The 26,955-nt window shown below is 51.7% G+C and overlaps 1 protein-coding gene across 5 annotated transcripts in view; it reads left to right on the top strand.

Moving 5' to 3' along the window:
- DHX34 (DExH-box helicase 34) overlaps positions 1-26,955 on the top strand; it is a 54,374-nt gene that overhangs the window by 22,016 nt on the left and 5,403 nt on the right. For 3 of the 5 annotated variants that reach the window (XM_066271694.1, XM_066271690.1, XM_066271689.1), the window contains exons 2-13: positions 3,903-4,893; positions 7,671-7,982; positions 9,740-9,994; positions 12,674-12,776; positions 14,303-14,520; positions 16,988-17,162; positions 19,442-19,635; positions 20,280-20,381; positions 22,057-22,296; positions 22,484-22,651; positions 23,025-23,148; positions 24,546-24,652. In XM_066271694.1, coding sequence (XP_066127791.1) covers positions 4,192-4,893; positions 7,671-7,982; positions 9,740-9,994; positions 12,674-12,776; positions 14,303-14,520; positions 16,988-17,162; positions 19,442-19,635; positions 20,280-20,381; positions 22,057-22,296; positions 22,484-22,651; positions 23,025-23,148; positions 24,546-24,652 — 2,700 coding nt within the window. In that variant the 5' untranslated portion in view covers positions 3,903-4,191. Of the gene's footprint in view, positions 1-149; positions 330-3,902; positions 4,894-7,670; positions 7,983-9,739; positions 9,995-12,673; positions 12,777-14,302; positions 14,521-16,987; positions 17,163-19,441; positions 19,636-20,279; positions 20,382-22,056; positions 22,297-22,483; positions 22,652-23,024; positions 23,149-24,545; positions 24,653-26,955 lie in introns of those variants that run through there. The other 2 variants (XM_066271691.1, XM_066271692.1) reach the window with 2 other exon arrangements.

The following is a 26,955-nucleotide window of genomic DNA, read 5'->3' as shown; positions in this document are numbered from 1 at the left end:
TCCCAAGATGCAAGTGGCTATTCAGGGAGCCGGTCTCAGAGCAGGTCTCCACCGCGGTGCCTCCACTGGCCTCTAGAGGGCGCAGCGCCAATTGAGGTTCCGCCCCAAGCTAGGTGAAGCAGGCGCGTGCGCAGGCGCAGGCGCGGAGAGGATGGCGTGCGCACGCGCAGGACCGGTTTTGGTCGCCTGAGGCGTGCTGAGACCGGAAGTTCAAGTTTTCCCCGCGGTTATTGAGGTGAGCGGGGCAAGGCGGCTGCGTGCGTCCGTGGGAGCGGCGCCCGGTTGTCGTTAGCTTTGGAGTGAGCTGAGGGGTGGAGGGAGATCCCGAGGTGAGGAAATGTATTGGAGGAGCCCGAGCGTCCCTGAGAGAACCTGGGGGGCTGAGAGGCTCCGGACCGAAAGACATGGAGTCACGAAAACCTGCGGAAAATTGAGAGACGGGGAGGTTCAGACTGGAGGGAAGCTGAACACTAGAGAGATCGAGGGCAAGAAGCGGATAGGCTCCACCGAGGGTCGCTCACAGAGACCGCAAGAGAAATGCGATTGCACCGGGGACTTGGGAGAAGAGGGGAGGACCACGGTGGAAACTAGTGAACCGATAGAGACCGGACAGGACGACGGTTGAAACGGAGGAACAAGAAGCCGAATCATGGGAACAGACCCAATAAGTGTAGAAGGAGGGAAATAGTGAAATAGGGAAAACCTGACATGAGCGGGATTGAGGGAAAGAGATTTGGAGAGAAAGCAAGAGATGAGAGTGGAATGAGATGGATGGGAGACGGGAGGTCAGGGTAGACACGTGGAGTCATCCTGTATGAAGGAATGGAGAGTCAACAGAACTGAAAAGACAGCGTGGAGTTAGAAAATGGAGGGATAAAGCCAGGCAGTGGAGAATCCCATTGAAAAATACAGAGAAAGGAGTAAAGGAAGCCTGAATTACCAGATTTGAATTTCTCACCTGCCACTTACCACTTATTCCTTCTCTGGCTGTGTAAAATGGTGACAATAGTACCTTTTTATTTTTTATATTTTTCTGAAGCTGGAAACGGGAAGGCAGTCAGACAGACTCCCGCATGCGCCCGACCGGGATCCACCCGGCACGCCTACCAGGGGGAGATGCTCTGCCCATCCAGGGCGTCGCTCTGTCGCGATCAGAGCCACTCTAGCGCCTGGAGCCATCCCCAGCGCCTGGGCCATCTTTTGCTCCAATGGAGCCTCAGCTGCGGGAGGGGAAGAGAGAGACAGAGAGGAAGGAGAGGGGGAGGGGTGGAGAAGCAGATGGGCGCTTCTCCTGTGTGCCCTGGCCGGGAATCGAACCCAGGACTCCTGCACGCCAGGCCGACGCTCTGCCACTGAGCCAACCGGCCAGGGCCAATAGCACCTTTTTAGATTGTGAGGAAAGTGTATATGTGTGTGTGTGCATATAACTGTATATGAGTCATTCAGAGTATACAAATAAGCACTAAGTAGATGTTAGCTATTATTAGATCTTCAGACAATTGGGAGACAAAATTTTAGATGGAGAAATGGAGAGAGAGGAAGAGATAGTCATAATCGAGGAAGAGAGTGATGGAGAGTGAGAACGAGAGAGACAAAAATAGGAGAAAAAAAAAGATTCAAACCGAGAAAGTCAAATGGAGTACAGAAGAGCAATAGGGTTTGTCAAATGGAGAAAGACCATTGGATGTACAGAAAAAAATCAGACTAAAATGTAGGAACAGTGGATCAGAATCTGATAAATGAAATGGGACCAGAGACTGAAAAAGGGAAGAGAGGTGTGGGTGGTGAACAAGAGGTACTGAAACAGACATGAGAGGCCTGAGGATGGAGTGCCAGAGAGGAGAGAAATAGGGAAGCAAAGAAAAATCTCTAAAAGCCATGAGCCTAGGAAAGAAATCAACAGATGGTCAGAGAAACTAGTAGATCCAGAAGGTCTGAAGAGTAGTTTAAGAGAGTAGACTCCTTTGGAGCCATGGGGATGCTCTCAGGCCCACATGTGTACACAGGCCTTCATTCTGAGAACCACTGGTTTAAGTATCGCAGGAGCCCTTCAAGGTTCCTTCTTCTCCCTAGAATAGGAATTGCTTCAAACCTGCTCTGGAATCACCTAGTCCAGGTGTTTAATAAGAAGTAATGTGCACCTGACTAGGCAGTGGCGCAGTGGATAGTGTGTGGGACTGGGATGCAGAGGACCCAGGTTCGATATCCCGAGGTCACCAGCTTGAGCGCGAGCTCATCTGGTTTGAGCAAATCTCACCAGTTTGGACCCAAGGTCACTGGCTTGAGCAAGGGGTTACTTGGTCTGCTGTAGCTCCACGGTCAAGGCACATATGAGAAAGCAATCAATGAACAACTAAGGTGTCACAACAAAAAACTAATGATTGATGCTTCTCATCTCTCTGTTCCTGTCTGTCTGTTTCCCTATCCCTCTCTCTGACTCTCTGTCTCTGTAAAAAAAAAAAAAAAAAAAAAGAAGTAATGTGCACTCCCCACAGGCTATGGCTCTATGGGAAATAACTCAACCATTCACAGGTTCCTCAGTTGAAACCCATGTCTGGCTCTGATAACTCCCAGGGTTGGCCTGCGTTCTTTTTGAGACCACAGAGAGCGAATCTTAGCCCTGTTTCCTGATGGCCCTTGAGGGACTGAATGCAGAGTAGGTGGAAGCATTGCTAACACCATTATGAAGGCGAATGTTAGTCATTATTGGGAGAAAGCACTGAACTTGAATACTAATTACCATTAGCTTTTCTGTACCAGGCTAGGTGGTAAACATTGCCAGGTTTTGAACTGGGTTGTGTCCCCATTTTATAGATGAAAACATCCTCAAAGAAGTTCATTTGCCAGTGGCCACACATCTAGTAAATGATGAAGCTGAGATTCAAACCCAGATCTGCCTGACTCCAAAGGTTTTACCATGGAGTGCTCTGGACCCTTTTAAGATCATAAACCCCTTTAAGAAACTGAATGATTGATTTACCTACAGTAAATTACACATACGAGGCTATGCTCTTTATTACTTAGGACTTATGCCCTGAGAGTCAGAAACCCAACTGTAAGCAGAAAGGCATTTTCTTGTACAACTCAGAAGTGGGGGGTTAGGAAATGAAGCCTCAAGCACTAAATGGTGTTGCCAAGCTTCTCCCCAGCTCCTTTCACTTCTCTCCTTATAGTAGCTCAGTGTGGGCCTTGTGGGTGCTTCATTGTGCCTCCATAGAGGTGTTTCTAGGATAAAAATCTAGGATTCATGTTCAAGAGCTATCGCAAATAGCTCCAAGTTTATATTGCATAGCCACAGTAGATAAAATGAGAACTTTCCTAGCAACCCAGTGTAAATTCCACAGAGAGGCCTCGATTGGCCCTCCTTGGCTCATGTGTCCACTTCCCAAACCAATCATTGGTTAAAGGGCAATAAGGTACCATGATTGGCCAGGCCTTTGTCTTTTGTCCAACCAATACGAGGTCTCTGACTTAAGGCCATTAGGAAGTTATGGAGTCCAGGAAGGGCAGCTCTCTGATGGAAGGTGTGTACTGTTAATCAGAGAAAGAAGGAGGGAATGTGTCAAGCAGGCAAAAACAATATATAACACTTAGAAAATTGTGCACTTTGTTTCAAAGGGCTCCCAAGGTGTCCTGAAGCTCACTAGCCCCCAGATTAGCAGCCCTTGCCTGTTCTTCATTATACCACACCTCTCGTGTGCTTTTGGTCAGGGAAGGCTCCCACAGCCCCCATCATGGATTGTCAGAGTTTGGTGACATGTCTCTCTTGCATGTGACCATGACCACTTGTGGGGGTTCAGGGTGGTCGTTACTCTCCCATCTAGTTCAGTGACTGCATCCAGCAGGCTTTCAGCAAATGTTAATAAAAATGAATGTCTTCTGTCTTTTCCCCAAAACATCAGGTCCTGAAAACCCAGGATGCACTTGTGTCCATCTCAGAGATTGCTGCAGGAATCATGAGGTGCTCTGTGTGTCACCAGCTTCATCCAGGCCCCTGGGCACTTACTCTGCCATCGCTTGCAGGGGGCCTGTGCCATCCATGAGGAGGAAGATTGGCTCTTTGAAGAGAAAGCGGTTCCTTATCGCAGGCACTGGCCTCTCCCTGCAGGAGGTGGGGAATGGATGAGGATGTTTGGCCCAGGCGATCAGAACTGAGGCGCATTTTGTGACGGCATTGTGATCACGTCTAACATGCCTCCTCCCAGAACAAGGGAGGATAGGGATCACCGGGACCGACACTGGGCTCCCAGTGAGGAGGAGGCCCCAGAGAAATGGGACTGGAGTTGTCCAGAGACTCGGCGGCTCTTCGAGGAGACCTTCTTCCGTGATGAGGACTACATCCGCCAGGGTTCTGAGGAGTGCCGGAAGTTCTGGACATTCTTTGAACGCTTACAGAGGTTCCAGCATCTCAAGACCCCTAGGAAGGAGGAGAAAGACTCAGAGCACCCCAGACACAGCATCCCTGCACTGGCCGACCTACCTCGCACTTACGACCCGCGTTACCGCATCAACCTGTCCATCCTTGGCCCTGACACTCGGGGCTCTCGGCTGGTCAGGCATCTGCCCCCGGAGAGAGTGTCCGAGTTCCGCCGAGCCCTGCTACACTACCTGGACTTCGGCCAGAAGCAGGCATTTGGGCGGCTGGCCAAACTGCAGCATGAGCGGGCGGCCCTTCCCATCGCCCAGTATGGACACCGCATCCTCAAGACCCTGAAGGAGCATCAGGTGGTGGTGGTGGCAGGTGACACGGGTTGTGGCAAGTCCACTCAGCTGCCCCAGTACCTGCTGGCTGCTGGCTTCAGCCATATGGCCTGCACCCAGCCCCGGCGAATCGCCTGCATCTCGCTGGCCAAGCGTGTCGGCTTTGAGAGCCTCAGTCAGTATGGCTCACAGGTGAGGGGGAGCTCGCACACCGACATGACCTTGGGCAATAAGTTGCTTGCCCTTAGCAGTAAAGATAAAGTTACAAAGCAGTAACTTTGACCCAGCAGTGATTGTTCTAGAAATTTATCTACAGATTGGCCTGGATATGGTCCCGATGATAAAGGCACTAGTATTATCCAGTACGGGCAGACGTTGTTTTATTGTGTTTCACTTTATTGCGCTTCACAGATGGTGCATTTTTTACAAATTGAAGGCAAGATCCTCCGCCAGCAAAAAGATCACAGTTCGCTTTATTGCTATATTCACCTTATTGTGGAGGTCTGGAACTGAATCTGCAATATCTTCTGCATAGCGCTTTAACAGTAGAAAAATTGGAAATGTCTTAAAGGTTCATCAATCTTTTTTTCTAGACAGCCATAAAATATGAATGAGGACACTTCCTAACTAATGATTTCTAGGGTTCTAATCCTGGCTGAACCATTTAAAAATTGTTGTTATTGAAGTTAAAATACTCTTAACCTAGAAGAATGTACGTATTATAAGTGTACAGCTCTGTGAATTTTCACAAGTTGAGTGTATTTGTGTAATCAAACTTACCAGCACCCCAAAAACCCTCCTTTTCCCCTTCCTGTTCCTACTTTGAGGCCCCTAGGGTCATCACTAAGTGCTAAATGATCATCTTACTGCTAGGTCATCATGCCTGAGTTAATGATAGACTATCACAAATTAATTTTGCCTTTTTATTTTACTTTTTTTTTTTTAAGTGAGAGGAGGGGAGATAGATTCCCGCATGCATCCTGACAGGTATCCACCTGGCAACCCCCATCTGGGGCCGATGATTGAACTAATTAAGCCACTGGCTGCGAGAGGGGAAGAGAAAGAGAAGGGGGAGAGGGAGGGGAAGAGAAGCAGATGGTCACTTATGTGTGCCCTGACCAGGGATGGAACCTGGGATGTCAGCACACTGGGCTGATGTGCTATCCACTGAGCCAATCACCCAAGGCCTTATCATTTTATAAATGGGATAATAAAATAGGTTCTCTTTTGGGCCTGGCCTCTGTTGCTCAATATTAATTTTGTGAGATTCCTCCTTAGTATAGCGTGCAGGTGAGCACCGTGTAGTCATGGTGCTGTATGGTGTCCCATTGTGAAGGCCACATGTATTTGCTCCTTCAACTGTTGATGGGAATATAGGGGCTTCCAGTTTTAGGCTCTTGTGAATGGTGCTGCTTTAAGCATTTTATAACTTCCCTTTGGTGATTCTTGGCGACTGTTTTTGTTGGGTATATATTTAGGAGTGGGGTATGTTTAGCTTTAGCGGGATACTACCCAACCAGTTTGCAACACGGGTGAACCAGTTTGCACTCCTACCAGCAATATGGTCCTGGTCATCACCAGCACTTGCTACAATTAATCTTTCCTGTTTTAGCTGTTCTGGTAGCAGTATAGTGGTATCACATTAATCTGCACTGTGGCCTGACCAGGCAGCGGCGCAGTGGATAGAGCATTGGACTCGGACACAGAGGATTCAGGTTTGAAACCCGAAGTCACTGGCTTGAGTGCAGGCTCACCAGCTTGAGCATGGGGTCACTGGCTTGAGCGTGGGATTGTAGACATGACCCCATGGTCGCTGGCTTGAGCCCAAAGGTCACTGGTTTGAAGCCCAAGGTCACTGACTTGAGCAAGGGGTCACTCGCTCTGCTATAGCCTCCCTCTACAAGGCACATATGAGAATGCAATCAATGAGCAACTAAGGTGCTGCAACGAAGAATTGATGCTTCTCATCTCTCTCCCTTCCTGTCTTTTCCTATCTGTTCCTCTCATTGTCCCTGTCACACACACAAAAATATCTGCATTGTGCATTTTAATTGCATTCCCCTGATGACTAAGGACATTGAGCACCTTTTCATTTATTTATTGGCCATTTGGAGGGCCTGTTTTATAAAGTGTCTGTTCCAAGTCTTCTCCCCATTTGTCATTTGTGTGGTCTGTCCTTTCATTCTGGATTTACAGGTCCTTATCGGTCCTGGATCAGAGTCCTTGGTAGGCTTTATGTATTGCAATCTGTTTCCTGCTTTGTGAGCTGCCTTTTATTTTCAGAATGGTGTCTTTTGATGACTGTGTCTTTTCATTTAAATAGAATTCAGCCTGTCTTTTTCCTTTTATAGTTGGCACTCTTTAGGCTCTGTTTAACAAATCTTTGTCTGCTAAGATCGTGAAAATGTTCTATTTTTTTCTAGTAACGTTTACATTTAGAACAATAATTCACCTGAAATTGTTGTGTGTACAATAATTCCCTGAAATTGTTGTGTTTGTGTATATGTGTGATGTGCAATACCACTCTTAAGCTGTGTTAGCTTGGTTGAGTGACCTCAGTTTCCGCATCTGTGAAATGAGGGTAAGAATAATTTTACACCCTGTCGTGCTTGTGAGAATGAAATGAGTTGATGGACATAAAGCGTTTATAATAGTTGGTAGTACATTGTAAGGTTTCCTAGAAAGGTTAATTGTTAGTATTACAATTAATTAGTGTCACATACCAGGTTCCATGCCAAATAATTTATGTGCATTGGCACATATAATTCTCAGAACAGAAGAACATAAGAGGGATGGAACTGCTTGCCCGACAGCCCACAGTGGCAGAGGTGGGATTCAAACCCAATGCAGCCTGTTGGACTCCACAGTCTGATGTGGGGCATTTGCTCAGATTTTATTTTGGGCAGAGTGAGGGGCTGGTGCTCAGGTCCAGGGTCCTCTCTTGACCACCCTCCTCCACTGCCCCCCAGGTTGGCTACCAGATCCGCTTTGAGAGCACGCGCTCGGCGGCCACCAAGATTGTGTTCCTGACAGTGGGGCTGCTCCTGAGGCAAATCCAGCGGGAGCCCAGCCTGCCCCAGTACCAGGTCCTGATCGTGGATGAGGTCCACGAGCGGCACCTCCACAACGACTTCCTCCTGGGCGTCCTGCAGCGTCTGCTGCCCCAGCGGCCTGACCTCAAGGTCATCCTCATGTCGGCCACCATCAACATCTCGCTCTTCTCCAGCTACTTCGGCAGTGCCCCCGTGGTGCAGGTGCCTGGAAGGCTCTTCCCCATCACGGTCAGTGCTCCCCTGCCCCCACCCCCGTCCTCTCCGCTGCTCTCTGGCCAGACCTGGACATGTCCCTTCTCTGCTCTGCTTCCCCTCCCTTCAGTTAAGACTGTACTCTTCTCTCTCTCTCTCTTTCTCCCTCCCCCTTTTTAGAGCTGCTACTTCTGACCATTTACCTGTGCTGGGAAGAGGGCTAAATGCTTATTAGGGTAGACCCAAAAAATGTAAAGGCTCAAATAACATAGAGGTTTATTTCTCTTATAGGACAGTCTTGCTGGTTCAGGCTGATGGGCAGCTCAGTTCCATGTGATCATTCAGGGACCCAGACTCCTCCTTTCTTATTGCTCTGCCATTTCGTAGGTCAGGTTTCTCAGATTCAGCATTGTTGACATTTTGTGCTGGATAAATCATTAGTTGCAGGGACTGCCCTGTGTAGTGTGGCATCATTAGCAGTATTCCATCCTTCACCCCCTGTTGTGATAACCAAATATATCTCCAGATGTTGCCAAATGTCCCCTGGGGGCAGCACCCTACCTGGTAAAGAAGCACTGTCCTAGGGGTTTGTCCTGGGCTGTATGGTTAGAATTTGTGGGACGAGGGAAGGAGCCCAGTTGTTTTGAAGTTGGATGTGACCTTGCAGTTGCTTCCATTCTCATTTCTGAACGTCCACCTAGCTGCAGGGGAGGCTGGAAAACATCATCTCTCTTTCTCTCTAGGTGACAGTGTGTCAGGAAAGACAAGAGCAGACTTTCCGGGGACCACTGTGGGTCTCCCACACCACTTGACATACACACTCTCATCCCATTCTCCCCGCAGTCCTGGGGGCAGGCCTGACTCCGCCACATTTCATTAGGTTTCATTCGCCATGCACCTGAGGTGCAGCTCTTGCTGAAGAAGCTGAAAATCAAAGGGCAAACCTTTTAGGTAAAAAAAATAGGGAGTTTGGTATTCATGAAAAATCTTTTTTTTTAGGTCCTCTTACATTTGCCCTCCTCAGGCTAGGTGGAGATTATTTTCAGCATCCCACCTCTTAGTCCTGAACTTTCAGTCAGCAACTTTTTTTTTTTAATTTATTGATTGATTTTAGAGAAAGGAAGGGAGAGAAAGAGAGACAGGAACATAGATCTGCTCCTGTATGTGCCCTGACCAGGGACCGAATCTGCAACCTCTGCACCTTAGGACGACGCTCTAACCAACTGAGCTACCGGCCAGGGCTCAGTCAGCAACTTCTCTCCTGAACTTCCCCCCGTTTCTCGACCTGTCTGCTCTGGCTTGGACATGGTGTTTGTCCATAACATTAATGATGCTCACAGCTCTGAAGCTCCTAGCACCAGGAAACTGCACTCCCCTTGTGACTTCCGGTTCTAAATGCCCATCAGTCTATCTTCTAAGTAGTCATAGAAACAGAGTGAAGGCGCTTTCTGAGAAGGGAGTTCTAGCTGCACTCCTTAAAAGTTTGTTAAAGTGAAACTCCAAACACAAAAGAATGCACGTATCCTGTGGAGAGCTCTCTTGATTTTCACCAGTTAATACCTGTATGCAGCCAGTGCCCAGATTAAGAAACAGCCCGCCTCGCCAGCGCCCCAGGAGCCCTCCAGCTACTCTGATACCTGTGCTTTCAGTACATCCTTCTCAAATTGTCCTGTTTGAGGTTGCTGTCCGCCTCCTGACTGACTCGGTCCTCCCTGTCTGTCTGCGGTCCGCTGCCCCCTCACTCTGAGCTGGAGTGACAGGCTGTGGTGACGCCTAGGGCTGTCTCCTCACAGGTTGTGTACCAGCCCATTGAGGCGGAGCGGACAGCGTCCAAGTCAGAGAAGCTGGACCCACGGCCCTTCCTGAGGGTGCTGGAGGCCATCGACAATAAGTACCCAGCTGAGGAGCGGGGCGACCTCCTTGTCTTCCTCAGCGGCATGGCGGAGATCAGCGCCGTGCTTGAGGCCGCCCAGACCTATGCCAGCCACACCCAGCGCTGGGTGGTGCTACCCCTGCACAGCGCCCTCTCTGTGGCCGACCAGGACAAGGTACCGGGGGCAGCCAGGCAGGGTGCGGTGTAGCTGCGTGGGGGGGGAGAAGGCGGGCTGGAGGGGATGTGACTCCAAAGATGCAGGGCTGTGAGCTGTGGGCTACAGAGGGCTGCTCACATCTTTTGGGTGGGGGGCACGTGCCAGGGTGAGCTTCCTGATGCAGTAGGAGGCATTGGAGCTTAGCTGTGAAGGGCAAGGAGGATTTTGAGTGAAAGGAGGAAGGCAGTCCAGGCAGGGGGACCAGCTTGAGCAAAAGTATGGAGATGGGAATCTGTGAGTTGGGTGTAGGCTGGAATGGAAGGTGTCAGCAGGAAGGCCTTTGTGGCTATTTATGCCCTGGAACAAATTACCCCAAAATGTAGAGCTTAGAACAATAAACATTATTTTACATAATTTCTGCACATTAGGAGTTTGGGAGTGGCTTTGCTGGGTGGGGGGTGGTTCTGGCTCAAGGTCTCTCCTGAGGTTGTAGTTGGCTGGGACTGCACTTGTTTGAACGTTTGACTGGGGCTGGAGGGTCCTCACTTACGTGGCTGGCTGTTGGCTAGGAGCCTCAGTTCTTCTCCATGTGGGCCTCTCTAGGGGGCTGCTGTATGTCCTTGCAACATGGTGGCTGGTTCTCCCCAGGAGACCAAAACAGAAGCCACAATGTCTTCTGTGATCTAGCCTTGGAAATCCCAAACCATCATTTCTGTAGTCTCCTATTAGCTAAGGCGGGGTGCCTTGTTCAGTGGGAAGGTAGTGGATGAGGATGGGAGTCCCAGGAGGTGAGACTCCCTGGGGCCATCTGGAGGCCGACTGTGTGGTTACCTTGGGAAAAATCCCTTCAGGTCACAGTCATTGTTTATTGATTGAAGATACAACCCTTGAGCACCTGCTTGGTGCCTCCCCTGGTGCTGAGTGGGCTCTTTGGGACACAGTGGGAGCCAAGATATGGCCCTTCCCCTTAAGTGGCTATTGGTTTGATGGGGGAGATAGACAGGTAACTGACAGTTTTATAAATGGGAGAGGAAAGTTCCTGAACTCTGAGAGCGGAATCTTGGTGGATTCAAGAAAGGCTTCCTGGAGGAAGGGACTTTCAAAACTGAGACCTGAGAAGCGGCTGAAAGAAGTGTCCCCCGGCGTGTAAGGAGCATTTGCTGCAAGTGACAGGCGTTCTGGGCTGTGCATGCTGGCCTCCGTTAGCCTTCCCTGCACCCCGTCTGCCAGGTCCCGCTGTTATTCCCCCTTCACAGATGCAGAAACTGAGGGGTAGGCCCTTGTGCTAAGTCACGTAAGTGGCAGAGCCAGGCTGTGGATCTTTATCATTTGGCACCAGTCCCCATGCTCTTAACTAGAGGTTGGCAAACTTTGCAAAGAGCCAGAGAGTCTGTATTTTTTGGTTCTGCAGGCCATATGTCTCTGTCACATGACTCTCCTGTTACAGTGGGACAGCAGCTGTGGACTGGCCAGATGAGCTGTGTGCCAATAAAACTTGATACCCAAAAACAGGTGGCAGGCAAGATTTGGTCCCCAGGCTGTAGTTGTTGACCCCCACTGTAAGCCACTTTAGTTGATTGCCTTTTGGGTCCCAGAGAAGGGCCTGTGCAAAGGGCCTGGGGTGAGAGAAAACAGGGCAGTTGGGAAACTCTATACAGGGTGGTTGGGGTCCAGATTATGAAGGGAAAGCCGGAAGAGATCAGATTGGAGAGGTACGCAGGGTTAGAGCACAAGGGTGCTTGAGGACCCAGTGTGGTGCTTGGGCTTTGGCGCAAGCGCACTGGGGAGCCGTGGGAGGGTTCTGAGCAAGGTGGGGACAGCGCCAGTTGTATTTTAACAGACCCCTCTGCTCTGCATGAAGAATGGACCGGAGGGAGTAAGTGTAGAGGCCAGGGACTGAGGAGGAAGCTGGAGCAGTGTCTGAGTGGGAAAGGAGGGGCCTGGGCCAGGGCAGGGACAGTGGGTTTGGGGGGGAAGTGTTTGAAATCAGGATATGTTCAAGATGTTGAGATGAGCCTGGCTTGTGGTGGCACAGTGGATAGAGCATTGATCTGGTGTGCTGAGGTCGCTGGTTTGAAACCTGGGGCTTACCCGGTCTAGGCACATATGAGAAACTATCAGTGAATGGATAACTGAAGTGAAGCAATGATGAGTTGATGCTTCTCGCCATCTCTCAATCTCTTTTTCTCTAAAAAAATCAATAAATAAAATCTTTTCTTTTTTATTTATTTTAAAGACTTTATTTATTGATTTTATGGGGTGGGGCGTGGAGTGAGAAGTATCTACTCATGGCTGCTTTACTTTGGTTGTTCATCAATTGCTTGTCGTACATAGCTTGACTGGTCAAGCCCAGGGTTTCGAACCAGCGACCTCAGCGTTCCAGATTGACGCTCTATCCACTGCACCACCACAGGTCAGGCAAATCTTTAAAAAATAAAAAAATAACGGTGTTCACATGTGTCTGAAGTGGGGAAGGAAGAGGGGAGGAAGGGGAAAGACCCACAACGGCCCAGGTTTCTGGTCAGGATGGGCCATTCCTCCAATGGAGACCTGAGGAGGAAAGGGTTTGGTGGCAGGCACTGAGGCTAGTGTAGACATGTGGGTGTGAGACAGCCAGGAGGTGTCCAGGAGGCCCCTGGTCACATGGGTCAATATGGGCTGAGTGAGCCCTGATGTCACCTATTTATTTTCCTTCAGGTATTTGATGTGGCCCCCGCTGGAGTCCGGAAATGCATCCTCTCCACCAACATCGCTGAGACCTCAGTCACCATTGATGGGATCCGCTTTGTAGCAGATTCTGGTAAGTGCTGCCCGGCCGCTACCCCAAGGACTTGAGGGAAGGGTAGGGTTTGGAGGTGTGCAGGTGTAGCAAGGGAACGCCAGACCTAAGCCCGGGAGTAGGTGGCATAGGGCTGTGGGGTGGTAAGCAACAACTTAATCTTTCTCAGATATTCCAAGGTTGCTCCTGCCTCAGGGGCCTTTGCACTTACTGTTGTCCCTTTTGAGAGCTGTCTTTCTCCAAATATCAACAGGGCTCACTCCTTCATCCCATTCCGGAGCCTGCATAAATGTCTCCTCTTTAGAGGCCCACCTTGTCCACTTTATCTCAGTGGCCGCCCCCTTCTCCTTTGCTCTCGCTTTCCTTGTGGGGCTTTTTCTTCCTAGTATGGACATCATGTTTTATACCTGTTGATCTGTTTATTTTCTGTCTTCCAAGTAGATTGTTCTCTGGAAAGTCAGCAGAACATAGTGGTTGAGGACACTGGTGACAGCCTGGCCAGGTTCACTGCTGGCTGTGTGACCAGAGTGGTGTCACTGACACTCATTTGTGGTTTTTTTGTTTTGTTTTGTTTTGCTTTTTTCAGAGACAGAGAGTCAGAGAGAGGGATAGACAGGGACAGACAGACAGGAACGGAGAGAGATGAGAAGCATCAATCATCAGTTTTTTGTTGCGACACCTTAGTTGTTCATTGATTGCTTTCTCATATGTGCCTTAACCGTGGGCCTTCAGCAGACCGAGTAACCCGTTGCTCGAGCCAGTGACCTTGGGCTCAAGCTGGTGAGCTTTGCTCAAACCAGATGAGCCCGCACTCAAACTGGCAACCTCTGGGTCTCGAACCAGGGTCCTTGGCATCCCAGTCCGACGCTCTATCCACTGCGCCACCACCTGGTCAGGATCTGACACTCATTTGTAAAATGCCAGTAATGTCAGTGCCTCTCAGCTTGTAAGGATTGAATGAGTTAATACACTCGGATACTTAGGATGTACCTGGCACAGCGGGAACACTCAATAAATGTTAGCAGTTACCTTATAGTATTGCATCTGGGATGCCAGCGATAAAACACTCAATAATTTTATGTACCATTAAGATTTTAAAACGCTGTCCATTAAATATGGGTGTGCTGTTGATTTTAAAATACATCAGAGACAATGCAATTTGGGAAAAGTTGATTTGAGAATTGCTGAGATACGGTGTTTGTTCAGCGGGGAGACCAGGAACTTGGTTTTGTTCATAGCTGTCTTCCTAGTGCCGTGTACAGTGCCAGACACACCGTTCTTAATATTTGTCAGATGTCTGAACCTCTGAATAAACAAAGGCTTGAGAAAATAAATGAAAAGATGTGTGAATGAGGAAATGAAAGATTACATTGACAAAATGTCGGGGTTGGGCCCGAATGGAATGCACGTGGGTCTGTCTGTGTTCCCAGACTCAAGGAGGAAGTGAGGGTGTGAGTGGGGTAAGGGTGGGGAGAAGGCCAGGCTCTCGCAGGCCCTGTGGCAGCCGCCCACTGAGCCTTCCCTCCCTGCGCACCCCTCCCCTCCAGGGAAGGTGAAGGAGATGAGCTACGACCCCCAGGCCAAACTGCAGCGGCTGCAGGAGTTTTGGATCAGCCAGGCCAGTGCCGAGCAGCGGAAGGGCCGGGCGGGCCGCACAGGCCCCGGCGTCTGCTTCCGCCTCTATGCTGAATCGGACTATGAAGCCTTCGCCCCCTACGCTGTCCCGGAGATTCAGAGGGTAGCCCTGGACGCACTTGTCCTGCAGGTGAGGCAGGGGCAGGGAGGAGCTGGGAGCATTTAGACAGGACGCAAACTAGGTTCAAAGCCCCTTGGAAATGTCAGATCCGGTGTTGAGGGGGAATTGTTCCCCAAATCCACAGGATCACAGGAAGAACCTCACGACCGAGAGTGCTTTCAGATGTAGCGGAAAACCCAACAGGAAGTGGCTTTTAAAACTGAGGTTTCTCGACAGCTGTGATGTCACAGCTCATATCTCAGTCGTTAGTTTCGCCTGGATTAGACAAATAGACCCATTCCCATAACAGCCAACTCAACAGACGTTTCTTTCACAGGTTGGCGGGCAGTTTCCTTTATTCGAGGACCCAGGTCCCTTCCTTCTCATGGCGCTATCATCTCCCTGGGGCCTCTTCATCATCTGTCAGCGTCGGGTGGGGAAGGAGCTTGGGCCATAGGTTTGGGGGCTTTCAAGGCCAGGTCTGCAGGTGGTGTCCTTCTCTTCCACTCCCCCTGGCCAGAGCTCTGCCCTGGCCACGCCTCACTGCAGGTGAGGCTGGGAAGTGTAGTCTCAGTGCTCTGGGAGGAGAGGCAAAGGAGAGTGGAGTAGAGGATGGCGTCCGCCACAGGCTCACATGTATATGCCTGGTGCACGCCTGGCACAAATCAGCTGCTTCCTACGGGTAGCACATGCTGATTGGTTCTGTGTTTGATTTCATTTTGTAAAAATGCTGGTTGTAACCCTCTGCATGGAGTTCCTGACCTACGTCATCTGCAGTTAAAAAAACACTGGCTTCAACAATAAGAAAAAGTACTGTTTCCGTTAACAAGGATCCCAAGAAGGGAAAGTTTCTGGCTTGGTTATTAAATGGGTCAGTAATGTTGTAAAGGACTGGAGCTTTTTCTGTCTTTGCAGCCTCAGTTCATCAGCAGCCCTCCTGAAAATAATGAGGATGACAATGATAAAATATACTTACCTAGTTCTTACTGTGGGCTAGGCCCTATCTTAAGTGTTTTATGCATATAACTGTTTTAATCCTCACAAAAACTCTGTGGGGTAGGTAATCTTATTCTGATGTATAGATGAGGAGTGGATGCACAGAGAGGTTAAGTAACTTGACCCAGGTCACAGAGCTGGCAAGGGGCAGAGCCGGGATTCCATTGAGGCTGTCAGGCTCCAAGCCTGCTTCCTGAATGCCATTTGGCTCTTGTAGCCGTGGGCATCACCTCCTCCTCCTTCACCATCTAAAGACAGAAGCAACCAACCACTCCTCTTTGTGGGCCTCATTTTTAAGTCCGAGGAACCTTTCCCAGAAGCCCTCTGGTCAATTCCTCAACCTGACTTGTCAGCAGAACTGGGTCACCTGTGCCCACTCTGTGACCTATAATTGTCCAGGGTCGTGGCATTATCAGACTGGGCAGACTGGGTGGTAGCCCTAATTCTCTGCCCTAGCTACACACTGGGTCACCTGGAGAGCTTTAAAAAAAAAAACCCATCCCTTACCCAGGGCTTGTGTGTGTGTATGTGTGTGTGTGTGTGTGTGTGTATGTCTTGTTTATTTTTAAATTAAATTTAACAGGCTGATATTAGTTAATAGGATTATATGGGGTTATTTTATTGACTTTAATTTATTATGTTTACATCAGGGCTTTTAATTTAAAGGTCTTAAAGGGTATTGGGTGGTCTCCTAGACAACATTAGGGTTTGGTGAACAGGGAGGAAGGTGGAATAGCTGGTTCCTGGGTGGATGGTCAGATGTTTGGTGGCTTCCAGATCGGGGCCAGGTGAGCAGGTCACCTCCCTGGGGGACTTGGGCTGAGCCTGCAGGCCCTCTGAGCTTTTTTTCTGTCTCTCAGAGTCACGTGAGTTACCATGCCAGGCCTCGTGATGGGTGTGTGTTTCACTTCATTCTCCCACCACCTGCTGCCCCTCTGGCCTCTGAATTAATGGGGATTCTTTGGTCCAAAGTGAGAAACCCAACTCAAACTCTTGTAAGCAGGAAAGGGGATTTTATGGATTTGTGTATCCATTGTGGGGGGAGGTCCAGCTTAGGAACAATTAAGGATTTCTCCATCTGTTTGGATGGGCTAATTTCCAGGCAATGAAGAGTAACCACAGTGGCTCTGAGCTTCTGTCCTGGCCCCTCATAACCAGAGAGGATGCCGGAGTTTCTCTTTCCCAGCTCCAGTTTGCAGAGTCCCAGGAAAAGATTCTGATTGGCCCAGCTCCTTTCATGTGCTCATTCCTTAGTTGTTATGACCAGGGACTGAGAAACCTCGGTTGGTCCAGCTTAGATCATATGCTCACTCCATGGTCAGGGTCTGGGAAAAGAGGTCCTAGTCAGACAGACAGACAATGCCCCCACCCCCTGCTCTGTTCAGTGGGCCTTGCAGTTGGTGGTTTTAAAATATCACAAGTTTGTGATCCCTGAGCCCTCTCAGTGCTCCACAGTAGCTCATGTGTCCCCGCTTCCCTGGGGCTTTGGTTCTCATTCCAGATGAAGAGCATGAGCGTGGGGGACCCCCGAACCTTTCCCTTCATTGAGCCCCCACCACCAGCCAGCCTGGAAACAGCCATTCTCTACCTCCAGGACCAGGGGGCCCTGGACAGCGCGGAGGCCCTCACCCCCATCGGGTCCCTGCTGGCCCAGCTGCCTGTGGACGTTGTGATTGGTGAGGACCCCCCCCCCCCCCAGTGACCATGCAGCGCAGGCACTGCTTGCTCTTTAGTGACTTGTGGCGAGCCTGTTCCTTCTCTAGGCCCTGTTCACTCATTCACAAGTCCTCTGTGTCAGGCACTGTTCTAGGCACCAGGGATATAGCAGCAAACAAACAGGCACCTCCCTGCACAGCCTGTCCCCAGCTCTACCCTGGTGCTGTCCTTGCGGTTGGTCATAAGGATTTCAAAATCTTGTCCTCTTACTCATTCTTGTGTCACTCCTGCCCCTCCTGAGGACCTTGCAGACTCAGGTGTATTCATTTTACCTGATTCTCCTGACTCAAGACATTTTATCTCTCCCAAAAACCCACAACCCACAGAAGAGTCCCAGCAGAACACAATCACCTGTGGCGTCATTTCCCAAGTATGACACTCAACAGAACCTTCTGCCTGTGCTAATGTTGTTAAAGCCCCATCATGGCAATACACGGGGGCTTTGTGCAGGCGTGTGGTGGGGGAGACCTCTATCTCTGAGGGCTGCGAGGTGGTTATTTCTGTTTATTTTAGAAGGAAACAGGGCTAGAGCGAGGAAAACCTAGTCTGAGAAGAAAATGAACGCTCCCTGAGCATTTCCTGTGTGCCAGTGAGAGGCTTTACAGACCTTGTATCATTCCATTCTTACATAGTCTGGGTCCCCATGTTGTACAGCTGAGGAAACTGGGGCTTGGCAGGGGTGGGGGCATCGGTCTGTGCTCAGGGAATGGAACAAGCCGGTGGTAGAGCCTGGCTTTGCTCCAGCAGGACACTAAGTGTATCGGGCACCCATCTCCTGCAGGATAGGAATGTGACACTTGCTTTCTGTGAGGAAGTGAGGCTCAGAGAAAGGCTGTCAGCCACCCAGGGCCATGCCGTGGGCAGAGCTGGGAGACACCTCAGGCCAGGCTGACACTGCTGCTTCCTAGGCCCTGCCCAGAAAAACACCGATGACTCAGTGCAGGGTGGCCTTGGGCCCGATGGCTCAATCCCTGGTCAGGCACAGTGAGCACTTGATAGTCTGAAACCTGCTTCATCCCCACAGCAGGTGGATGCCACTGTCGCCCCTTTCACAGATGGGGAAATGGAGTCATAGCGGGATGGAGGCACTTGCCCAGGGTGACGGAGCTAGGGGATCCTGTTTTACTGCCCATCTTTATCTTCCAAGGCTACATGTGGAACAGGAACTTTCTGGAAAGGCAGTCAAGGGGACCCATGGGGATGAATCAGACTCATGATGTACAGGCTACTGACCACAGGGCGGCCAGGAACAGCCTGAGCATCGGGAACTGGTTGTTCAACAGTTGAGATACTGTTCCTACTGCTTTTCTTCCTTCTCTCTGTCCTTCCCTGTCTCCCTTCTTTCCCCACTTCTGCTATGTCCCCTTCTCCTCTCTCCTTCCCCCCTCTTCTCTCCCTCCTGCCTCTCCTCTTCCCTCCCCCCTCTTCTCCCCTTCCTGCCTCTCCTCTCTCCCTCCCCCCTCTCTTCTCTCCCTCCCATCTCTCCTCTCTCCCTCCCCCCTCTTCTCTCCCTCCCACCTCTCATCTCCCCCTCTCCCCTCTCCTCTATCCCTCCCTCTCTCCTCTCTCCCTCCCCCTTCTCCTCTTCCCTCCCCCCTCTTCTCTCCCTCCTGCCACTCCTCTCTCCCTCCCCTCTCTTCTCTCCCTCATACCTCTCCTCTCCCCCTCCTCCCTCTCCTCTCTCTCTCCTGCCACTCCTTTCCCCCTCCCCCCCTCCTCTCTCTCTCCTGCCACTCCTCTCTCCCTCCCCCCTCTCCTCTCTCCCTCCCCCCCTCGCCTCTCTCCCTCCCCTACGCCTTCCCTCCATCTTCCCCTGCCTCCACCTTGAATTAATAAAGATGGCAGGGGAAGGTTTGTACTGACATAGGGGCAGCACTCAGCATCTGCTGTGTGCCAGGCAGACCAAGTTACAGCTGGCATGGTGGTCACATTTGGGGGAGGACAGGACAATACCAGGGCAGGTCAAAGTGAGTGCTGGGAACAAACAAAGCCAGGCAGCGGGTGAGGGGTGCGGGGAGCCGGCAGTAAAGAGAAACGCAGTCGCCAGTGCTCATAGTGCCCACCACAGGCCCGAGGAGGCGGCACCGTACTTGTCTCCAACCTACAACTGGGGAAACTGGGGCCTCACCCAAGGTCACATGACCAAAAGCACCATGTGTCCTTTTGGCTCTAGGGGCCCTGTGTGGTTGGGACGGAGGGAAGGAGGGTGGGGAAGCTCAGCTGGCTGCCCGCCCCCCAGGGAAGATGCTGATCCTGGGTGCCATGTTCCACCTGGCGGAGCCCGTACTCACCATCGCAGCCGCGCTCAGTGTCCAGTCGCCCTTCACCCGCAGCGCCCAGAGCAACCCAGAATGTGCGGCTGCACGGCGGCCCCTGGAGAGTGACCAGGGTGACCCCTTCACGCTCTTCAATGTTTTCAACACCTGGGTGCAGGTGAGGCTGGCAGCGGGGCTACCCTGTCGGACTGTCATTCAGTGTTCTGTGCAGGGTTGTCACGTGGCTCCTCATGCCCCACCAGCCTATGGCCTCTTCCATGCTCAGGGCCAGCGGTTGCAGAGCTCAGGCTGAGGGGGACCTGGGTTCTAAAGACCAGTTACAACCAGTGCCCTCTGAGGAAAGTCCAGGGTCTGAGGGTAGTGCCTGCTTATCCCACAACATGATCCCTGAGCCCCACTCTGGGCCTGGGCCTGTGCCGGGTCATGCTGAGGCCCTGGTCGTGAGCAAAAACCCTGGCCCTGTCTTCCCAGGGCTCACAATCCAGTACAGGAAGTCAGACTAGTGCCTGGACAGTAACCTCCCAGAAGGGCTTCAATGGGGAGTCCAAGGGGCTGAGAGAGCCTGGAGGGGAAGTCTGACCCAGTGTGGTCTGGGAGGGGTTCCTGTAGGAAGGGGGCAGTGAGGCTGTAACTTGGAAGATGGAAGAAAGCTGGTGTCAGGGAGGGCTGACAGGTCTCCCACTGCCTTGCACCCTCCCAGTGGCTGGTATTCAGACCCATGCTGGGTAGTCTGGCTGGGAGTCTGCGCCCCTTTCCCAGGCCCGATGGCCAGGACCTGACACCTGTGTCATCTCCACTCAGGTGAAAGCTGAGCGGAGCAGAAACTCACGGAAGTGGTGCCACCGCCAGGGCATAGAGGAGCATCGGCTGTACGAGATGGCCAACCTGCGGCGCCAGTTCAAGGTGAGGCTTGGGAGCAGGGCAGAGGGGAGGCAGAGCGGGTGCACCTGCACACACTCCGGAATACAGCCTCCTTCCTCTCTAACAGTGGTCAGGGTCCCAGCCTGCACCCCCCTCCCACACCATCTGATGGCCAGGAGTGGGGGTGGAAATCCAGGAGGGCGGCTGGAGGAGTACCGGGTCGTGTCCTGTGCTGTGTCCCCATGAAGGCCTTCGCCCTCTAGAGCAGGAGTGCTGAGATGGCGCATGGGCTGAGTGTTGGGAAGCAGCACAGGGCAGTAGTTAAGAGGATCAACTCTGGAGCCAGACGTCCCAAGGTTCTGTAGGCAAGGTTCTGCGCCTCTCTGGGCCTCAGCTATCCTCTGGGACCAGGGAAGGTGGTAGCGATCCTGTGCAGACTTACTGAGCACACATGGGAGTGTGTGCAATTTTCTTGCTATTGTTATGTGGTTCTGTGCCTTCCTTGTGTCGTTAATAGCCCGTGGCCATCTTTTCACTTGAGAACGAGAAGGTCTGCTACACACTTCTCAGTGGTTGTGTGTGTGCCATGGGATGAAAGGAAAATGCAGGCATCCCTGGGTGACCCGTTAACCTTTGGTGGCAGATGGGCGGATCGAGGCCCTGAGTAGGCAGGCACCCGACCAAGGTCTCCCATGCAATTTTAGGGGTCCCCATGTTGGGGCCCAGTGATGTCCTGACCATTCTATTTTTTTTTTCTTTTTAAGATTTTATTTATTCATTTTAGAGAGGAGAGAGAGGGGGGGAGAGAGAGCAAGAGAGAAGGTGGGAGGAGCAGGAAGCATCAACTCCCATATGTGCCTTGACCAGGCAAGCCCAGGGTTTTGAACCAGCGACCTCAGCAGTCCAGGTCAACGCTTTATCCACTGCGCCACCACAGGTCAGGCCTGTCCTGACCATTCTTGTATCTTTCAATGTCTCTGGCTTTTTAGAGCTGGGGTTCAACCTTCGGTGGGCCCCAGACACTGAGAAGCTAATGAAAGGTGGGGCCCTTTCTCTTTGTCTCTCTGTCTCTCTCTCACACACACACACAAAACATCCTACATCCTTCACTGGTTGAGGTTCAGTGAGAAACGAGAGGGTTTGATCCAGCAGCGTCACTCGGAGACCGTTGACAGAGGTGTGAGCCCAGCGAGGGGCGGGTGTCTCTAACTCAGCAGAATCCCCACAGGGGGTCTGGGTCTGTTAAATCCAGGTTCCCAGCCCCACCCCCATGGCCCTCAGTTATTTTCTGGGATGGGGCCCAGGGTGTGGCATTTTGACAAGTTCCCACTTGCCAAATGGTGCTGCTGGTTTCAGGGACAGGTCAGAGCCTCACCATGGGATCCCAAGGCAGACCCTGGGTGATAATCGCTGGCCTCCTCTCCTTCCTCCTTGTCCCCTCCTGTCCCTGGCCCAGGCGCCATCGGCCAACAGCAGCGACAGCACTCTTTCACAGAGCGGTCACCTACACCTGCACCGTGCAAAGATCGGGCGCATCTTAGCCTGCAGCAGCCTCAGTGGGGAGGTACTGGGAGCATCCCTGCTTTCTGAAAATTGTGGCTCAGAAGGGTGACATTGCTTGCCAGAAAGTGGCAGGCCACACTTGTACATGTGTAGGTCCAGAGCCCGCCCGCTCGGCCTGCCCTGTGTTCCTCATGCAGGCCTTATCTGTCCCCAGGAGCTGTTGGAGGACCACGGGCTGCTGGCCGGGGCCCAGGCCCGGAAGCCTGCAAATAGCTACAGCCGGCTGCAGCGGCGCCGGGAGCGCCGGGAGCTGTACCAGCTGAAGCGCCGGCACGAGGAGGGTGGGGCGCGCAGGCGCAAGGTGCTGCAGCTGCAGGAGGAGCAAGGTGGCTGCTCCAGTGATGAGGACGGGGGCCCGGCCTCCCGGGGGGCCTGCGACAGTGTGGACATCCAGGTTGGGCTCCATGGGGCCATCTGGGCCTGGGGTGGGTGGGGGTGGAGTTTACCAGCATGGGGACATGACCTGGCCTCACTTCGGGAGACAGGTTTCTGTGGACAGGATCTGGCCCCAGCAGTCTACAGAGCTCTGTGGGTCCCTGTGTCCTGGTACAAACCCCCACCTTCCTCCATGTTCCCACCAGGATGTGAAGTTTAAGCTGCGGCATGACCTGGAGCAGCTGCAGGTGGCCGCCAGCTCAGCCTGGACCCGGGACCAGGTGGCCCTGCTCAAGCTGGTGCTGGGCCGGGGCCTCTACCCCCAGCTCGCCATCCCAGACCCGTTCAACAGCAGCCGCAAGGACTCGGACCAGGTGGGCTCCGTCCTGCTCCCAGGCCCCGCGTGTGTTCTGGCATTCAGCACACTTTCGCAGCACCTGCTTTGTGCTGGGATGTGGCCCGGACTGAGACAGCTCTGGCCCTGCCTTCATGGGGCACTCGGTCCAGTGGGGGGAGGGGGGCAGACCTGTCCTGGATAGGAGACCCAGAGTGGTTGGCACTGGGATAGGGAGCCCAGAGGCTGGGGGAGCACAGGGGGCCCCTGACCAGCCTAGGGGGGACCTCTGAGCTGAGATGGGTAGGGGGAACCATGCGAAGAGGGTGGAGGGAAAAGTATTGTGGGCAACACTTGCGGGAAGGGCAAGTCTGAGGGCCTCTGTCACCTGGCGCTGCCTTTGGCCTCTCCAGATTTTCCACACTCAGGCCAAGCAAGGCACCGTGCTGCACCCCACCTGCATCTTCGCCAGCAACCCCGAGGTGCTGCACGCACAGGAGCAGGAGCCCAAGCCCAAGGGCGGCGGAGGGAGCCGAGGTACTGATCCTGAGTGGGGAGACATACCCCTGCCGTCTGCGGTCACCCCTTCATTTCTTCCCACACTCTGCTTTTGCTGGGGTGGCCGAGGTGAGAGCAGCAGGTGGGGAGGTCCCAAGAGCCAGGTCTGGCTGGGCGGCCTTGGCGAGTTCACCTCCACGGTAGCCTCGCCCTCCCCCTGGTTGGCGTGGTTGGACCTGAGTCCAGTGGCCATTCCCAGGACTGAGTGTTGAACCTGTCACGAAGTCTGTCCATGGGCTCTGTGAACTCTGGCTCCATCCTGCCCCGGCGGGGTGTGCGCTGGGTCTGAGCTCTGGAGCGCAGCTCATTTTCTCCCTTGTAAACAAAGGAACACACGTTCCTTATTGAAATGGTAAATATTAACTCAAAAAGATAAGGTTTATAATTTTAAACATCAGAGATAGAATTGGAAACTTTCCTAATGTTTAACTACTGGAAATTCCTAGCTAGTTTACCCTCTTTCTATTACATTGTTTTCCTTTGTTTCAAGCATGAGAGAGACAGACAGAAAGGGAGAGAGATGAGAAGCATCAACTCATAGTTATGGCTCCTTAGTTGTTCACTGATTGCTTCTCATATGTGCCTTGACCCGGGGGCTCCAGCCGAGCGAGTGACCTCTTGCTCAAGCCAGCGACCTTTAGTCTCAAGCCTGCGACAACGGAGTCATGTCTATGATCCCACGCTCAAACAGGTGATGTTGGGGTTTCAAACCTAAGCCCTCAACATCCCAGGCCAACAATCGCACTATCTACTGCACCACCGCTTGGTCAGGCTTTCTTTTATTTTTTAATTTTGAAAAACTCTATGCATCATCCAAGTAGACAGATCCTTACCAGCTTCTGTAGCTGCATTTGCCATCCTTACCTTTACTTTTTTAAAAAATTATTTTTATTTATTTATTCATTTTTTAGAGGAGAGAGAGAGAGAGAAGGGGGGAGGAGCAGGAAGCTTCAACTCTCATATGTGCCTTGACCGGTCAAGCCCAGGGTTTCAAACCAGCAACCTCAGTATTCCAGGTCGATGCTTTTATCCACTGCGCCACCACAGGCCAGGCAGTTACCTTTACTTTTTATTCTTTTCTTCTAGAGTACTTTAAATCATATTTCAGACATCATATCATTTAGTAATAATAATAGTGATTGTCTTTAGCATTACTGTAATGCTGTTATCACTCCTAACAAAATTAACAATATTTCTCAATATCACTGAATCGCCCAAGTCATATTTACTATGACTTTAAAACTAAGTCATAGACACATGTAAGTGGGTAAGTGGTCCTGGGGGACAGGCAGCCCCCAGGGGACAGATGGACATAAGGGGTCTGAGTGGGACATCAGCGGGCAGGTGGGCCTGAGCCATGCTGTTCATCTTTTCAGATGACAAGGACAAGATGAGCAGCAGGCACCAGCTCCTCGCCTTTGTCTCCCTGCTAGAGACCAACAAACCATACCTGGTGAACTGTGTCCGCGTTCCTGCGCTCCAGGTGGGTCCTGTCCCACCTTCCAGCTCCGAGGTGTGAGGACTGTTGCCAGGGCCGTGTGCATGGTTCAGGCCTGCCGAGATACCCCACCCCCACCTCCACCTCCACCGGCTGACTGCAGGCATCAGCCTCAGACTTGGTGGCTGGGGTTGTTTCATTTCACGATTCCCTGTTGAGTGCCTGCTGTGTACCAGGAGCTACTGAAGGTGCTGAGAACACAGCAGTGAGCTGAACAAGGCCCAGTCCCTGCTTTCCTGGAGCTGACATCTGGCAGGAAGGACAGAAAACAGCAATAAACATAGGACAGTGCTTAGTGAGGGTTAGAGGGTGGTAAGTGTTCCAGAAAATGAAAAGAATAGGGTCAGGAGATTAGGAGAGATGGGATGAGGGTGAGGATAGGAGCAGGTTCTAGTATGAAATAAGGTGATCTGGAGAAGGTACAATTGAGCAAAGGCCTGAAGGAAGAGAGGAGAGAGCCATAGGGATCCCTGAGAGAAGACTGCCCTAGGCAGCAGGAACAGCAAGTGCAAAGGCCCTGAGGCACACACATGCAAGGCTTGCATAGGGAACAGCTGAAGCAGTGAGTCGGTGGGGGAAAGAATTGCTGGAGATAAGGTCAGAGAAAAAGAAGGTCAGCAAGGCAGGTGGGACTAGAGCTGCGTCCTCCCTCCCTCCCCCCAGGTTTGGAGCAGAGCTGGGACAGGGTCTGACAAGGGGCTGAAACAGGGAGGTGGGAGCAAATGGTTGGACAGGGCTGGAAGCTGAGGACTTGCTCGGATTGCAGATATACTTGCATAGGTGCCTGTAGCCAGAGAGTGAGCATCCTAAGAACAGTAGCCACCCTGCGAGACCAGGGATGGCTGTGATTCCTGCTATAGAGCTGAAGATGAGGCTCGGGGGGGTCGGGCTGGGGCGGGGGGCACGTGCTGCTTGCCTTAGCCATACAGTGAGCAAGTGGCCAAGCCAAAGCGCCAGGGCCATGGGTGTCCCGTTACCAGGACCCCCTCACTATGACCCCAGAGAATGTTAAGGGAAAGTAGAAACATTTCAGGCTCCCTGAACTCAGGTGATTTTATTGACACTGATTTCCACTGACCCTGTGGAAGTCAGCTCTAAGGTGCTCAGCTGTGCTCATTCCTTCCTTCATTCTAAGCACTTGCCTTGGCCCAGGCAGTAATGGCTTGTCTAGGGGCTGCGGTTGTGGGGCTCACAATGCACGGGAGAGGCAGACGGTCAATAGAAACACAAATAAATACAAAGGGTTGGGTTGGATGCTCAGTCTGTGTTGGAAAGCAGGAACGAGCTAGCAGGGGCAGAGCGGTGCCCACCAGCAGCCTTGGGGAGGAAATGAAGATTTGCTGGTTTGGATGCTGCCTGGTAGTTCCGTCTCCCCCCTCCCTCTCCCCCTGCCCAGTTTGTTCATAACAGAATTTTTTTTTTTAGAGAAAAAAGGGAGGAAGAGAGAGAGAGAGAGAAACATCAATTTGTTCCACTTATTTATGTATTCATTGGTTGATTCTTTTTTTTAAAATTCATTTTAGAAAGGAGAGAGAGAGAGAGAGAGGAGAGAGAGAAGGGGGGAGGAGCAGGAAGCATCAACTCTCATATATGCCTTCACCCGGCAAGCCCAGGGTTTTGAACCGGCGACCTCAGCATTTCCAGGTCAACGCTTTATCCACTGTGCCACCACAGGTCAGGCCATAACAGAATTTTAAACATACCAAAGTAGACAGAACACATGTTGAACAGTCTTGTTCCACCATCCAGTCCCCAAAACATTAACCCCCGGCCAGTCCTGCCCCACCCACCTGCCCCCGCCCCATCCCGTAGAATTTCCTCGACATATTCTGATGACTTTCAGACAGGAAAGTTGAAAGAAGTGTATGGTGAGCACTCATACCCTCATTCCCAAGACCCTTCAAATGACATTGGCCTTTTGCTTGATGACATGTCTGTCCTCTGTCCACTCTCTACTCATTTCAGTAGGTGGGCTTGCTTTTGAATTTCTCAATGCATTTCAGAGTAAATTGCTGATATCAGTGCCCTTCACCCTTAATGCTTCAGCATGCGTCCCATTTATGTGCATCTGATGTTTGTTTGTTTATATTTTTGAGGGTAAAATGTATATAGAGTGTCATGTACAAATGTTAGGAACATTATTTGATGAGGGTTGACAAAGGCGCACATGCGTGTAACCCCAGCCTATCAAGATGTGGATGCCCCCTCTGCTGTCTGCCCCCAGCCCGGGTAATGACTTCCTTCCTTCTTAGAACATACCCTACTTGACCCCTCTTAGTCTGTCTCTC

The sequence above is a fragment of the Saccopteryx bilineata genome, chromosome 3, assembly GCF_036850765.1.
Source record: "Saccopteryx bilineata isolate mSacBil1 chromosome 3, mSacBil1_pri_phased_curated, whole genome shotgun sequence".
Classification (NCBI taxonomy): domain Eukaryota; kingdom Metazoa; phylum Chordata; class Mammalia; order Chiroptera; family Emballonuridae; genus Saccopteryx; species Saccopteryx bilineata.
Note: the sequence above shows the minus strand (reverse complement) of the source record. Positions and strands in the feature narration are given on the sequence as shown.